This window comes from Leptopilina boulardi, unplaced genomic scaffold (assembly GCF_019393585.1).
Source record: "Leptopilina boulardi isolate dan_hultmark-lab unplaced genomic scaffold, ZJU_Lbou_2.1 LbouV2_377, whole genome shotgun sequence".
NCBI classification, from domain to species: Eukaryota; Metazoa; Arthropoda; class Insecta; order Hymenoptera; family Figitidae; genus Leptopilina; species Leptopilina boulardi.
The window spans coordinates 1,202,554-1,218,333 of NW_026137948.1; the positions used below are offsets into that span (position 1 = coordinate 1,202,554).

General features: G+C 31.7%; 2 protein-coding genes across 11 annotated transcripts in view; one reads left to right on the top strand and one right to left on the bottom strand.

The window, feature by feature from the left end:
- Positions 1–15,780, bottom strand: part of LOC127287886 (pseudouridylate synthase 7 homolog) — a 757,063-nt gene that overhangs the window by 708,317 nt on the left and 32,966 nt on the right. The window lies entirely within an intron of this gene.
- Positions 1–15,780, top strand: part of LOC127287884 (KN motif and ankyrin repeat domain-containing protein 2) — a 265,830-nt gene that overhangs the window by 203,225 nt on the left and 46,825 nt on the right. For 8 of the 9 annotated variants that reach the window (XM_051315023.1, XM_051315028.1, XM_051315024.1 and 5 more), the window contains one exon: positions 4,455–4,561. The exons of the other annotated variant lie outside the window; for it this stretch is intronic. In XM_051315023.1, the coding sequence (XP_051170980.1) occupies positions 4,455–4,561 (107 nt within the window). The remainder of the gene's footprint in view (positions 1–4,454; positions 4,562–15,780) is intronic. 9 annotated transcript variants of the gene reach the window in all.

Here is a 15,780-nt window from a genome sequence, read left to right on the forward strand (position 1 = left end):
GAGGAAGCTAAATTAAGTTTACGTGTGAGATGCTACCGGTGTAATGAATTTGGACATGTGTCGACCGAGTGTTCCAATCCCGAAAAAGATAAAGGTGCCTGCTCTAAATGTTCAAAAACAGGCCACCAAGCGCGAAATTGTTCCACAAAATCACCGAGAGTGTCAGGAGGTGAGAGATGATCAAGTTCAACGAGCGGATCGAGCTCCAGGGAGGACACAGTGGCCTTCATTAACGAGAGATCGGGAGAGGTTTCGTCGGACAAAATAATCGAGCCACCAACTCTGTAGATGGAGAAGAGGACGCCGATGATCGAGCCCAGTTCTTCGGATACTGTTCTGCTTTGTAACGAAATAGATGATAAGTATTACTTTGAGGCTTTTGACGATAATGGTACCCTATTGAAAAAAAACACGTATAATTGTACGTATAATAATACGTATAATTATACGTATTATTATACGTATAATTATACGTATAATTATACGCATAATTATACGTATTATTATACGTACAATTATACGTATTATTATATGTACAATTATACGTATAATAATACGTATAATTAATTATACGTATAATAATACGTATAATTAATTATACGTATAATAATACGTATAATTATACGTATTATTATACGTATAATTATAATTCTATTAAAAATAGAATAATAGAATAGAATAATTAGTAGCAAAATTGCGCTGGAAATTTTTAGAAATTTTAAAATGCAAATTAAATTTCACGAAAAAAAATATCGTCGAATGTCAATTCAAGCAGTCACCCATCCAAGTACTAACCGCGTCCAACGTTGCTTAACTTCCGTGATCTGATGAGAACTTGTTCTTTCGCCTTGGTGTTTCCGCTGTCTTGTCTTGATTAATAACTTTGTCGTATAAGTATTGTATCGCACCTCACTTTTAGTGATACTTATACGACAAAGTTATTAATCAAGACAAGACAGCGGAAACACCAAGGCGAAGGAACAAGTTCTCATCAGATCACGGAAGTTAAGCAACGTTGGACGCGGTTAGTACTTGGATGGGTGACTGCTTGAATTGACATTAGACGATATTTTTTTTCGAGAAATTTAATTTGCATTTTAAAATTTCTAAAAATTTTCAGCGCAATTTTGCTACTAATTATTCTATTATTATTCTATTCTATTATTCTATTTTTAATAGAATTATAATTATACGTATAATAATACGTATAATTATACGTATTATTATACGTATTATTATACGTATTATTATACGTATAATTAATTATACGTATTATTATACGTATAATTATACGTATAATTCTTGTTTCAAATTCGTATGTCTTATTATACGTATAATTATACGTATAATAATACGTATTATTATACGTACAATTATACGTGTTTTTTTTCAATAGGGTAGTCCCATTTCTTTGTTGAGACAATATAAACACAAGTATGTTTTTGTAAGATTTTTAAAACATAGAAAATTATAAAGAGAAATGCAATATAAGTTAGCAAAAATAACTGCTCGGGGGTTTTTGGGGTTTTTGATTACGAATCTAATGTTATTTTTTTTAAATTCAAAATCGCGGATTCAATATGGCGGGAGATTTTTTTAAAAAAATTATCAGATCTGCCTGATACTTGTTTCTAAGGGGTTTTTGGGGTCGTTGATTACGGAACTAATGTAACTTTAAAAAAATAAAAAAAACAAAAAAATGGAAGCAGTGTTTTGTAACCTCCCCGTGGTTGATCCCAGTGTTACGTTCCGAACTAGGCGTGGTTTTTAAATAAATTGTAATTTATTTACTTTGAAGGTAATAAGGCTGATTAATCAGGTTGGAAAAGCCTGATATTTATTTTTATGTAGGATCGTGGTCACTTGTCAAAACTACGGGTCTTGCGTTGCAATGACAAGTCAATTATTCCCTTTTATAACATTTATTGATTAATATTATATAATAATGATACAAGATTACAATTCTGTTACTAACTTTTAGCAATGAAGTCGGATATATTGATGATTATAGCTTAGTTGTTATAAATTGGTTTTGATTTAATTTGAAATAGTTTGTTTTGTTGCTCTTGTGTAACTTTAACGACTTTAATTGTTTTATACCTATTTAAAGAATTACAATATTCTTTATTGTTTTTTCTCGTCACTCGCACTTTGACAAGAATGAATTTTATTGCAGGTGTAAGAGAAGCAACATATATTAAATTGATAAATTTAGGAAAGAGATAATGCAAAATTTCTTTAGTATTTATATTTATAAATACGACAGTTAATTTTTATTAAATTGTTGATTCTAAGTGTTAATTTGCTTCTCTTGCACCTATTAGCTATCAGGAAAGAACTATGTTCTAAGTGAAAAGTCAAAATAACTTGCACCTATTAGCTATCAGGAAAGAACTATGTTTTAAGTGAAAAGTCAAAATAACTTGCACCTATTAGCTATCAGGAAAGAATACAATAATTATCGCGAAAGAAAACTGAAGGGTCGCTCTATGATGTTAGAGATTGCACCGGAACTTCGACAAGCTTTATGGAAAAAGCTCTTGTTTATATACTAGTCGATTATGCTAATTAGTGGGAGAAATGTCACATTATTAAGGAGGGGGTGATCTAAAAATAGGATCTTTTTCCTTATATAGTAATGATCTACATCACATATGACAATGAATCTTCTTCTCAGAATTCTCTTTCCTATATGTTCATAATGGGGTTTCGAACAACGAAGATCATATAACATTTGGATCTTCACGCGTGTAAACAAACAAGCTTGAACTTGTTTTACATTCGCTTATATGTACCTTATTTTTAGCTCTTTATTCTCTGAATTTTATGGTGAAAACAAATGTCATTTCTTTTTTGAGATCGATTTCGTTTTCCCGCTCTATCCTATTAATATATACATACAGAAAGACATTAAAATAAGACATATAGTTTAAAATATACTAAAATTATGATAGGATTATGTGAAATGTCTTATTTTAATGAATAATTAAGAGGAAAATTAGGAAAAATTGATACCGTGATGTAACACCCAGTAACTACAAGTAGGTAGGCAAATGTCAAAAAATTGGCCCTGGATTTCTAAACAGCCATCGCACATTCGATAATTTTTTTTAAAAATCGTACGCCATATTGGATCCGACATTTTGAATTTTGAAAATTTTGAAAAACTGACATCAGATTTGTAATCAGCGACCCCAAAATCCTCTAGGTTTGAAGTTCATGCAAATGTGATAATTTTTTTAAAAAATCATCCGCCATTTTGAATTTTGAAAAACTAACATCAGTTTGTAATCAGCGACCCAAAAAACTCCCCTAGGAATGAGTTTCATTCAAATCCGCTAATTTTTAAAAAAATCATCTGCCATATTGGATCTGACATTTTGAATTTTGGCAAACTGACATCAGATTTGTCAACAGCGACCCCAAAAACCCCCGAGTAACGAGTTTCATACAACTCTGATAATTTCTTAAAAAATCGTTCTCCATATTGTATCCGTAATTTTGAATTTTGAAAATTTTGAAAAACTGATATCGGATTCGAAATCAGCGACCACGAAAACCCTTAAATACAGTGGGTGATGAATTTTTCGTTACTTTAAAAAAGTCAGGCATTAAAGGGTTAAGGTTTTTGGGGTCAGTGAATCCAAATTTGACGTCAGATTTAAAAAATTCAAAATGTTATTTATTGTGAATTGTCATGTTACAATAACATGTTGTATGTTTGTTTGCAACAAGTTTGCATGTTTGTTTATGCGCGTGAAGAATGTGAAGATTGAAGTGTAATATGATCATTGACATTTTCATGACATTTCTCCCACTAATTAGCATAATCAATATACAATTTACAATTTAGAACTTTTAAAAATATTTTTTTGTATAAGATATCCTTGTTTAAAGTTGACGTTTAAAAAATTGATAGGTTTCGTTGCAACTTGTCTCTTGGTGGTTTCCAGGGTCTTTAACAGAAGTGTACAAGGTTTCTATCAGATATCTCACAGTGGTTTCCAATTTATTTTTATGTACTGAACGCGATCATGTTTTTTGGGGAATTTACCCCTATTTTTTAATATCCTGACGTAATACACAGTTTTGGAACTCGTGATATTGTTCAGCACACAAAAATATATTGGAAACCAATGTGATATTAAATAAACCTTGTATACATGTGTTACTGACCCTGGAAAATCCCAGGAGACAAGATTCAACGAAACCTATCAATTTTTTTAAACGCAAACCTTACACAAAGCATGTAACTATCAGGACGGAACTTTTAAGTCCACCCGGTAAGATTACTACATGCTTACGATGTAACCTTACAATCCATACAAATAATGATACGACAACCTTACAGCAATAAGTTGTGCTGTGTGGGATAAGATAAATTTAATATTAATATATCTAACAATATCCGTTTCACTAAGGATGAAAATTTACTTGAATATCTTTAATTACAGATAACTCAAAATCACAATTTGTTCAACCTGAAATAACCTCAATTGAGCAGTTCGATGACTTTAGTATTAGCAGTGTAAAATCTAATTTAAGCACCGAAAAATTGCAGGTAATATATAGATATAGCGTATTTTTACAAATTTAACTGTAGTGACCGGGAAGAAAGAGTACGAAGCAAGAAGACTAGAAAATTTTTCGTTAAATAAATAAATTTAAAAAATCGCATCTTTTGGAGTTTTTGGGGTCACATGATTAGAAATTCAAAGCTGGACAAACAACAAATTATCAAAATTCAAAATAGCAACAAACTATTTACAAAGGTTAGTTTTAAAACAAAATAAAACGAATTTTATTTTAATAATAAACAAATAAGTAAGGTGGAGGTCGACAAACAAACAATCTCAAAATATTAAATGATCAAAACGGGAATTTCGAACGATGATGCCAAAGCCTTCAAGTCCAGAACAAAGGAGAGAAAAAGAGAGAATCAGTTGAGAGGTTCCTATTCCAACGAAGAGAGAGAGAGATGATTCCGCAGACAGATGGGCGCCAGTCCTTTCATGGGACAAAAAAAAGAGATAACAAATTCTCGAGATCGTGAAATAATTAAATTTTTATTTTCCAATTTAAAATGAGACTAAATCACCAAAAATTGTCAAAATTAAAAATTTAGCAAAAAAAAAAGATTTATAAAATCATTATTATAAATAAATGAGACCGGATCTCAACAAAATACTCAAATAAAATCAAAATCGGCAAAAGACTAAATAAAAAAAAATCAATAAGATACGCGAAATAAAAATAAAAGGATATAAAAGGAAGAAAAGGAACTTTGCAACGTTTCGCAAACATTGCTGGTAGCATTCAGGGGAGCAAAGGCCGAGATTTAGTAAAGAATTTGCATCACTGGAATTAAGATAAAAAAAATATAAATGATATTTTATTCAAAAATAGGGGACTTTGGGAATCAAATACAAATAATAATAATACAAAATAAAATATCTCCTAACGCGACATTAATTATGCGAGATAAAGTATAAAGCCATTTCCAAAAAAATATAATTCATAAACAAAATTGCAATTCCAAAAAAATAAATCGTAACAATGGAGACGCGGAAATATCGATTAATATGGAAGGCAATTGCAAAAAAAAAGGAAGTTAATAAATGGCGCTTTAATCATGATTTCTCAAATCTTTTGGTCAATAAAAAAAGAAATTAACACATTTCAAATCGCAAAAAAAAGAATCAATGTTACAATAAAACATAATTGACGGAAGCGCATAATAAATAAGTTGATAATCCTGATTCCTGTGAGCTGAAAGAAAAGAGGGGTAACGGTATCTTTGGGGAACAAGGAAACGTCGATCTCCAAGGCACGATAGGGGTAAAAGGTATCCGGGGCAAAAAAAATTATTGTTCAAAAGAACAAATCGGGGCAAAAAGGTATCTGGGGAAAAATAGTAAAGTATCATAACGAGCGACACAAAGGGGTCAAAGTGCATAACAGAGTTTCACAAAAACGTCGTTCCAAGGAACGCAATGAGTAAAATGGTATCATGGGGTATAATGGTATCAAGGGGGAAATGGTAATATGGTATCATTAGGGAGAAAACGAAGCGTTAATTAAAGTAACACATGCGTGGTAATTTCGGTATCGTTGGGGGAAAAACAAAGCGATAAATATTTTGTGACGCTTGGGGTAATTTGGTATCATGGGGGATAAAGCGAAGCGTTAAATAAAGTAACACATGCTGGGTAATTTCGGTATCGTTGGGGAAAAACAAAGCGTTAAATATTTTGTGATGCTTGGGGTAATTTGGCATCATGGGAGATAAAGCGAAGCGTTAATTAAAGTAACACATGCGGGGTAATTTCGGTATAGTTGGGGAAAAGCAAAGCGTTAAATATTTTGTGACGCTTGGGGTAATTTGGCATCATGGGGGATAAAGCGAAGCGTTAATTAAAGTAACACATGCGGGGTAATTTCGGTATCGTTGGGGGAAAAACAAAGCGTTAAATATTTTGTGACGCTTGGGGTAATTTGGCATCATGGGGGATAAAGCGAAGCGTTAATTAAAGTAACACATGCGGGGTAATTTCGGTATCGTTGGGGAAAAACAAAGCGTTAAATATTTTGTGATGCTTGGGGTAATTTGGTATCATGGGGGATAAAGCGAAGCGTTAAATAAAGTAACACATGCGGGGTAATTTCGGTATCGTTGGGGAAAAGCAAAGCGTTAAATATTTTGTGACGCTTGGGGTAATTTGGCATCATGGGGGATAAAGCGAAGCGTTAATTAAAGTAACACATGCGGGGTAATTTCGGTATCGTTGGGGGAAAAACAAAGCGTTAAATATTTTGTGACGCTTGGGGTAATTTGGCATCATGGGGGATAAAGCGAAGCGTTAATTAAAGTAACACATGCGGGGTAATTTCGGTATCGTTGGGGAAAAACAAAGCGTTAAATATTTTGTGATGCTTGGGGTAATTTGGCATCATGGGGGATAAAGCGAAGCGTTAATTAAAGTAACACATGCGGGGTAATTTCGGTATCGTTGGGGGAAAAACAAAGCGTTAAATATTTTGTGACGCTTGGGGTAATTTGGTATCTGTGGTTTCACTTTTGGGTAAATTGGTATCTGTAGTTTCACTATGGGGTTTCATTTCGGGTTCGTTTTAACAATAATACACAATGGGAAATATGAAATTGTAAATTTTGATAATTAGAATAAAGAAAAGAAAGAAAGATACAAAGCGAAACAATATTCAAAGACTTACATATTACCGAGGAGTCCTGGTCCGTGGTCGAGCGAAATCCATGACAAAAAAAAGGTTTTTCAGACAATTAACTCACCAAAAAAATTATGTTAAACGCCATAATACATCGATCATAAATTGCCCATAATTATATTCACAATTTAGGACACACGCGAGTTAATTTATCACTTAGCATAAATGGCGGGGAAACGAAGGCCGATAGAACCACTCAGAAAAAACTACATTTCACAGTAAATCCAAAGGCTTATGACGAGACTAAGGGACAGTTTCACCAACTTTAATTAAAAGTTAATCAGCGATTAAATCCCTAACCGACCAATCATGAGCGATTAAATTGGCTTTAATCGTTAATTAACTTTTAACCGGATTTGGTGAAACTGACCCTTACTTTAGAATCTCAGCGAACGTAACACTGGAATCGAAACTCAACGAGAAGCAAACTTGCGAATTGCGGTAGGGAAGTAAAAGAAAAACTTGCGTTACGCAAAGAGATTTTCGAGCACGTGCGTTGCCGATGGCTGCAGCTTCGAAAGAGAGTGAGAGTGGTTCCCTTTTGGCCCTTGCCGGCCTGCTTGTCCCCCTCCGCCTACTCATAAGAGACTTGTATCACTACGCGCGATAAGGGACGTAATAACTGAACGAAAATAGTAAATTGTCGTATAATTTCGACATGTAAATTCACGTTCTCTTATCTTTGTATTTGTTTGAATCTGCTTTCCTCGGCCTCAACCTCCATAAATCTATGAACGGGGTTTGGTATCGAGAATTCTGATTAATGGAATCAGGGGGAAATATTCTGACCAAAGTGCCGAAAAGAACTACGGGCCTGAACGAAGGTGTCTCTTAACAGCTATAGAGAATAGACGAGGAAATTAAAAATGCAATATCAACTTCTAGAACCGAATCTCAAAGTTCCGAAGGGAGAGAAATTAAGTAATTTCTATAATAAAATTGAGGGGTTCTTTTATAAAGTGGTGCAATTGCGGGTCAATTCAAAGATAATCGATTTTCGGGTACAAATTCAATAGAGTTTTGGGTAACGTATTGGTTTCCTCTCAACAGGCGGGCGGAGGTGGCAAGGCGGCACAGGCGCGGTGACACACGAAGCAGGAACAAGGATAATGCCGAGAAAATCCTACTGTATTTGAATCGATACTGTACTATGTGGGAACGGTTTCTGGGAATTACCGAGCGGTTTCGTAGAAGAGATGGCCTTGTGTGAGTGTGACAACACTATGACGGGTAGTTGTAGTCACGCTGCATTCCAATGGCTTCGCAGAACATCACAAAAAAAAGTTTCCAAGGTTCCAAGGGGGCTCGCAGGATACATATGAAAAAGATATTATTCGACAACAATTACACAGGCACACAAAAAAAAAAAGTTGTCTGTTTCTTGAACTACACATATATTTCCTATAGTATTTTGGCCCGCTGAAACCGAATCTGAGCTCAGAATTGCTCCATCACCCTCAGTTTTTTTTAAATCGACCAAAACCACCCTGAAACGGACAAATTCACACTTCGGAGATAAAAAATAAATCAACTTATTTTTTAAAAAAACCAAATTTTATATCTACGAAACTTTGCTCCACTAACTCAAAAACAAAGCCAGCATTGATCCAGCACCCCCTGAATTTTTTTTAATGAAAAAACTACCCCCAATCTGAAGAATCAAATTCAGGAGGTAAAACAATAAAATAACTGATTAAAAAATTTTATAACCAGATATTTTTACTCCAGCAATGCAGAAACAAAGCCAGAAATGCTCCCTCACCCTTTAAAATTTTTTTAAATCGAAAAAACCACCCTTAAATAGAAAAATTCAAATTTAAGAAGTAAAAAAATATTAAATTACCGGCTTTTTTTAAAAACAGAACCTTACATGTTTATAGTTTTGCTCTACTAACTCAAAAAAACAAAGCCAGCATTGATCCAGCACCCCCTGAATTTTTTTTAATGAAAAAACTACCCCTAATCTGAAGAATCAAATTCAGGTGGTAAAACAATAAAATAACTAATTAAAAAATTTTATAACCAGGTATTTTTACTCCAGCAAGGCAGAAACAAAGCCAGAAATGCTCCCTCACCCTCTAAAATTTTTTTAAATCGAAAAAACCACCCTTAAATAGAAAAATTCAAATTTAAGAAGTAAAAAAATATTAAATTACCGGCTTTTTTTAAAAACAGAACCTTACATGTTTATAGTTTTGCTCTACTAACTCAAAAAAACAAAGCCATCATTGATCCAGCACCCCCTGATTTTTTTTAATCGAAAAAACTACCCCTAATCTGAAGAATCAAATTCAGGAGGTAAAACAATAAAATAACTGATTAAAAAATTTTATAACCAGATATTTTTACTCCAGCAATGCAGAAACAAAGCCAGAAATGCTCCCTCACCCTTTAAAATTTTTTTAAATCGAAAAAACCACCCTTAAATAGAAAAATTCAAATTTAAGAAGTAAAAAAATATTAAATTACCGGCTTTTTTTAAAAACAGATCCTTACATGTTTGTAGTTTTGCTCTACTAATTAAAAAAAATAAAGCCAGCATTGACCCATCACCCCTGAATTTTTTTAATCGAAAAAACTACCCCTAATCTGAAGAATCAAATTCAGGAGATAAAACAACAAAATAACTGATTGACAAATTTTATAAGCGGATATTTTTACTCCAGCAATGCAGAAACAAAGCCAGAAATGCTCCCTCACCCTCTAAATTTTTTTTAAATCGAAAAAACCACCCTTAAATAGAAAACTTCAAATTTAAGAAGTAAAAAAATATTAAATTACCGGCTTTTTTTAAAAACAGAACCTTACATGTATGTAGTTTTGCTCTACTAACTCAAAAAAATGAAGCTAGCATTGATCCATCACCCTCTGAATTTTTTTAAATAAAAAAACTACCCTTAACCTGAAGAATCAAACTTAGGAGGTAAAACAATAAAATAACTGATTAAAAAAGTTTATAACTAGGTATTTTTACTCCAGCAATGCGGAAACATACCTGGCTGTAAAATTTTTCAATCAGTTATTATATTGTATTACCTCCTGAATTTGATTCTTCAGATTAGGGGTAGTTTTTTCGATTAAACAAATTCAGAGGTTGATGAATCAATGCTGGCTTTGTTTTTGAGTTAGTGGAGCGGAAATACATAGATGTAGTAAGGTTTTGTTTTAAAAAAGTCAGTTATTTAATTTTTATTCTCCTAAATTTGAATTTTTCTATTTAAGGGTGGTTTTTTCGATTTAAAAAAAAATTTAGTGGGTGAGGGAGCATTTCTGGCTTTGTTTCTGCCTTGCTGGAGTAAAAATACCTGGTTTTAAAATTTTTTAATCAGTTATTTTATTGTTTTACCTCCTGAATTTGATTCTTCAGATTAGGGGTAGTTTTTTCGATTAAAAAAATTCGGGGGTTGCTGGATCAATGCTGGCTTTGTTTTTTTGAGTTAGTAGAGCAAAACTACAAACATGTAAGGTTCTGTTTTTAAAAAAAGCCGGTAATTTAATATTTTTTTACTTCTTAAATTTGAATTTTTCTATTTAAGGGTGGTTTTTTCGATTTAAAAAATTTTTAAAGGGTGAGGGAGCATTTCTGGCTTTGTTTCTGCATTGCTAGAGTAAAAATATCTGGTTATAAAATTTTTTAATCAGTTATTTTATTGTTTTACCTCCTGAATTTGATTCTTCAGATTAGGGGTAGTTTTTTCGATTAAAAAAATTCAGGGGGTGCTGGATCAATGCTGGCTTTGTTTTTGAGTTAGTGGAGCAAAGTTTCGTAGATGTAAAATTTGGTTTTTTTAAAAAATAAGTTGATTTTTTTTTATCTCCGAAGTGTGAATTTGTCCGTTTAAGGGTGGTTTTGGTCGATTTAAAAAAAAACTGAGGGTGATGGAGCAATTCTGAGCTCAGATTCGGTTTCAGCGGGCCAAAATACTATAGGAAATATATGTGTAGTTCAAGAAACAGACAACTTTTTTTTTTTGTGTGCCTGTGTTAATAAACAATAACAAAACAAATATTTTGACCCTGATTTGAGAAATCCTACGCAACCATGGGCAACGCCCGCACTTTAAGCATGTAACTTGTTTACAAAAAAATGTGCCACGTTACACCCTCCAAGATGCGATTTTTTAAAATTTATTTATCTCTTGATAAATTTTGGACCCAATATCTTGGATTGGGCCCAATATTTTGGGCACTTATACCACATGTCTGTACGCAGAATTTCATGGGGATTACGAATTTGATACTGAAAATTAGTGGTCTCATTTAAGAAAACTACTTTTTTCATTGTAGAGCCCAACATTGGTCTCTGGGCCCAATTTTTTGGTTTCAAAGATGTACATCTTTTTGTTTGGAACAACTTTTGTCTTGAACATTTTTTACAATAATTCGTACTTTTCGAGATATTTGCAAGTTTCCATACTTTTGGAACACCCTGTATATACGGGGCAAAATTCCTGTTGAGAACTAAGTAAAATAAAAAGTTGATCGAATCGGGCTGTAACTTGCACATAGTTTAACCCTAGAGGTAAGTAATTTAACCACGAAGTACTGTTAGATTTTTTCAAAAACTGTTTTTTTCCTGCTGTTTCGAATGGTGCAAACAAAATTTCAAAAAAGTCAAATTTTGACCCATTTTTTTGAAAATTAAAGTTTTTTCCAATTTATTTTAAGTTCGGTCCTTTTTATTTTTTTTATATATTTTGTTTTTGAGAGATAAAAATGTGTATTTTCACCACAAAAAATATTGAGATGTCCTTTTTTGTTATATTTGAGATATTAATTAATTAATTAATGTAAATAAAAAATGAAATATTTCACAAATAAATAAAGTTATGGCAATCCTGAAGGTACCAATTAAAAGATGACGTAATTGCGCATCCAACGAGCCCTATATGGAATATTTTGGATTAGAGGATTTGTTATAAACAATTGCCATTTTAACCAATTGTTTATTAACAATCCACTAACCCACCCAAAGTACTTTATGTAGGGTTCGTTGGATGCGGAATTTTGTCAACTTTTATATACTAACGTCAGAATTACGATACCTTTATTGGTTTATAAAATAAATAATTTTTTATTAACCTTAACAGTTAATTAATTAATTAAAAATTGTAAATATTAGATTAGTAAATAAAAACAATTTTGAAAAATATGTTTTCCAAATGTTTTTTTGTTCTCTTTCAATTGGTGAAAAAAAAAGTTTCATAAAATTCAAAAATTGACCCCTTTTTCTGAAAATCAATAATTTTTTTGACTTTTTTTTAAGTTCGGTTCTTTTTATTTTATTTTTTTTTGAAAGTTCAAAATGTGCATTTTTACTGCCTTTCAAAGTAAAAAAGTATATAATTAACAATATAAACATTGTTGTTTACGGCTTTTTTACATTGGACGGCAGTTTACCTTAAGAAATATTGAGATGTCCTTTTTTGTTATTTTCGATGTATTAGTTAATTAATTAATTAATGTTAATAAAAAGTATATATTTTATAAACCAATAAAGCATTATAATTCTGATGCTACTAATTGTAAATGAAAATTGACAAAATTCCTAAATTAACGAGCCCTATATAAAGTACTTTGGGTTAGTGAATTGTTAATGAACAATAATTGGCTAACATGGCAATTGTTTATAAAAAATCTTCTAATCCAAAATATTCCACATAGGGCGGAATAACGTCAGTTTTCACTTGGTACCTTTAGGATTGCAATAACTTTATTTATTTGTGGAATATTTAATTTTTTATTAACATGAATTAATTAATATCTCGAAAATAACAAAAAAGGACTTCTCAATTTTTTTTGAGGTAAAAATACACATTTTTAGCTTTTAAAAAAAATAAATAAAAAAAAATAAAAAGGACCGAACTTAAAAAAAAATTCGAAAAAAGTTTAATTTTCAAAAAAGGGTCAAAATTTAAATTTTTAAAATTTTTTTTGCACCATTCGAAAAAGCAGGAAAAAACCTTTTGAAAACATATAGAATAAATTTTTTTCTTCTTTCTGTTTAAATGTTACAACTCTTCAAAAATTCATTGTTTAAATTTTTCAAAATAATTCAACCCCCTCCCTCTCCGACAGTTTTTGAAAAAACCTAACAATACTTCGTGGTTAAATTACTCACCCCTAGTGCTAAACTATGAGCTAGTTACAGCCGGATTGGATCAACATTTTATTCACTTAGTTCTCAACAGGAATTTTGCCCCGTATATATTATAATAATAATCAATAATATGATTATTATATAGCAATTATTATATTTAAGAAAGCATACGTTAATTCTATCTATCCTTCTCACACGTTCAGGTGCAGAGAGTCTCGCAGCGTGGATGCGGTACGCACAAACACGGACTCAGTCCCCATAGCCTTCGAAACACATATGTCACGGTGCTCTGGAGTGAATTTAAATAAAATTTTTGGGTAACTCAAATTTTCGGTGGATTATGTTTCTAGGTGGTATTAGAATGAAAATAAACGTTGAAGCAAAAAAATCCACTTCGCGCTTTTTTTTGGCAGCGAAAATAAGATTTTTGTAGATGATTCGTGAACAAAACTGGTAACATGTTTGCATCGGCGTGAAGAGTTGAAAGTTTTTCAACTTTCAATTGTTTTTAAGCTGATTTCTTGCTGTTATGTTATGCGAGGTATTACCAAAAAATAAATATTGCTTAAGAAATTTTGAATTTTGTGCAGTGAACATAATCTTAAATTTTATACTCCATTTTTTATTTGCAATAAATGTAAGTATAAAGAATAATTAATAATATAAAATTTTACCTTATTTAGAAGGTACTTTTTATCAAGCTAGAATTGTTACTAAACATATAACCTAAAATTTTTTGCAGTTAAGGTTTCTTCTCTTATGAAGCGTCTCAAATCCATATGTAAAAAAAGTTATCTAGTGCAATAAGGTAACTATATTACCCAAACATTTAATAAAAATATATAGTTGTGTATAATAATGTATTAATATAAATATCATTTCTTTAAGATGTTCATTCTAAATTATAAGAAGTCCGAGAAGAAGTCTGAAAATCACACTGAAAATCGTTCAAAATTATGTTTGCTTTGTTGGAAAAAAGTAAAAAAATGCTAATCATACAAGGGAAAATTCAAATGAAGCTAAAGCATGTGCTGGATCAGTTTGATTTTTTAGATGAAAGATTTCCGAGTGTTATATGTTTTGCTTGCAATTTGTCAGTGGATAAAGCGCTGAAGAATAAAAAAAGCTTCAAAGTTCCTGACTTTAGAAAGTTTACATCAATAAAAACACGTTCTTCAGAGTTTAATGAAAATTGTAAATGCTTTCTCTGTTTACAAAGTAGTGACTTGCGAAATAAAAATTTACCGAACGTTAAAGGTTCAAATGCAAGAAGCACATTAAAAAAGAGTAAAGACAAAAATGTAAAGAAGAAAAAAAAAGTAACTGAAATAAAATATGAAAAAAGGTGTTCCAAGTGTTTAGCATTATTTGGACGCGGTAAAATTCACAAATGCAGTTCCAGCAATGCAATTATTAATATCGAGAACGAAGTAAACAAATTTTCAAGTAAGGACAAAGATCATTTTGTGGCTAGACTCTTAAAAAATAAAGTGCTGAAAGATAGTACTGAAAAAAATAAGACATTAAATAAAAATGGTGACAATTTGGTTTTATTGTCACAATCTCATGGAGAACCACTGAATTTTTGCGTACAAAAAACAGCGAAAAAAGAGAACATTGCAATTTCTGCAGATGCACTACGAAAGATGCAGAAAAATTTAAGTTTAAGTAAAAGAAAGGTTTTAGGTATCGCTACTGCTATTCGCGCTGAGACTAAGAACTCTACAATTATCGAACCAAATTTTTAAAAGAAACTGGCTGAAGATAGTCATTCTGTCGATAAATATTTTGAGACAAAAAAATTTGATTTTGTGAAAAAGAAAAAAAATACTATTTACAGCTCTCCAGAAGATGCAGTTATATGTAGTGATTTACCAGGATTTATTAATCATATTGTGATTAGTAGAGGACTCTCAGAAACGCCGTACCTAAAATTTGGTTCGGATGGTGGAGGTGGCTTTTTCAAAATCACGCTTTCGGTTCAAACGTCTTACGAATCTACGCTTGAAAGCTACAAAGAAAATCAAACTAAAAGTAATTACCACAAAGATTATCAAGATTCAGGTCTAAAAAAAATATTTATAATCGGCTTATATATAAATTATTATATATAAATCGATTCCTTGACAACGGTTCAATAGCTACAGATCTCAAGCTTGCAAACATCGTTACTGGTCTAATGGGTCATAGTAGTTCATATCCATGTACGTGGTGTGAAATATTTCATCTTAATCTCGATAATTATGAATCCATTAGGACAACAGAAAATTGTTTAAATAACATCAGAAGTTGGTGCTCGAATGGAAAAATTGTAAAACTCTCTAAGTCCTTTAAAAATTGTGTAAACCCACCACTCTTTTTGGCGAAGGATGATAAAGAAGTGCTACACGTCATGCCTCCTCCAGAATTGCATTTATTATTAGGTGGTGTTAATA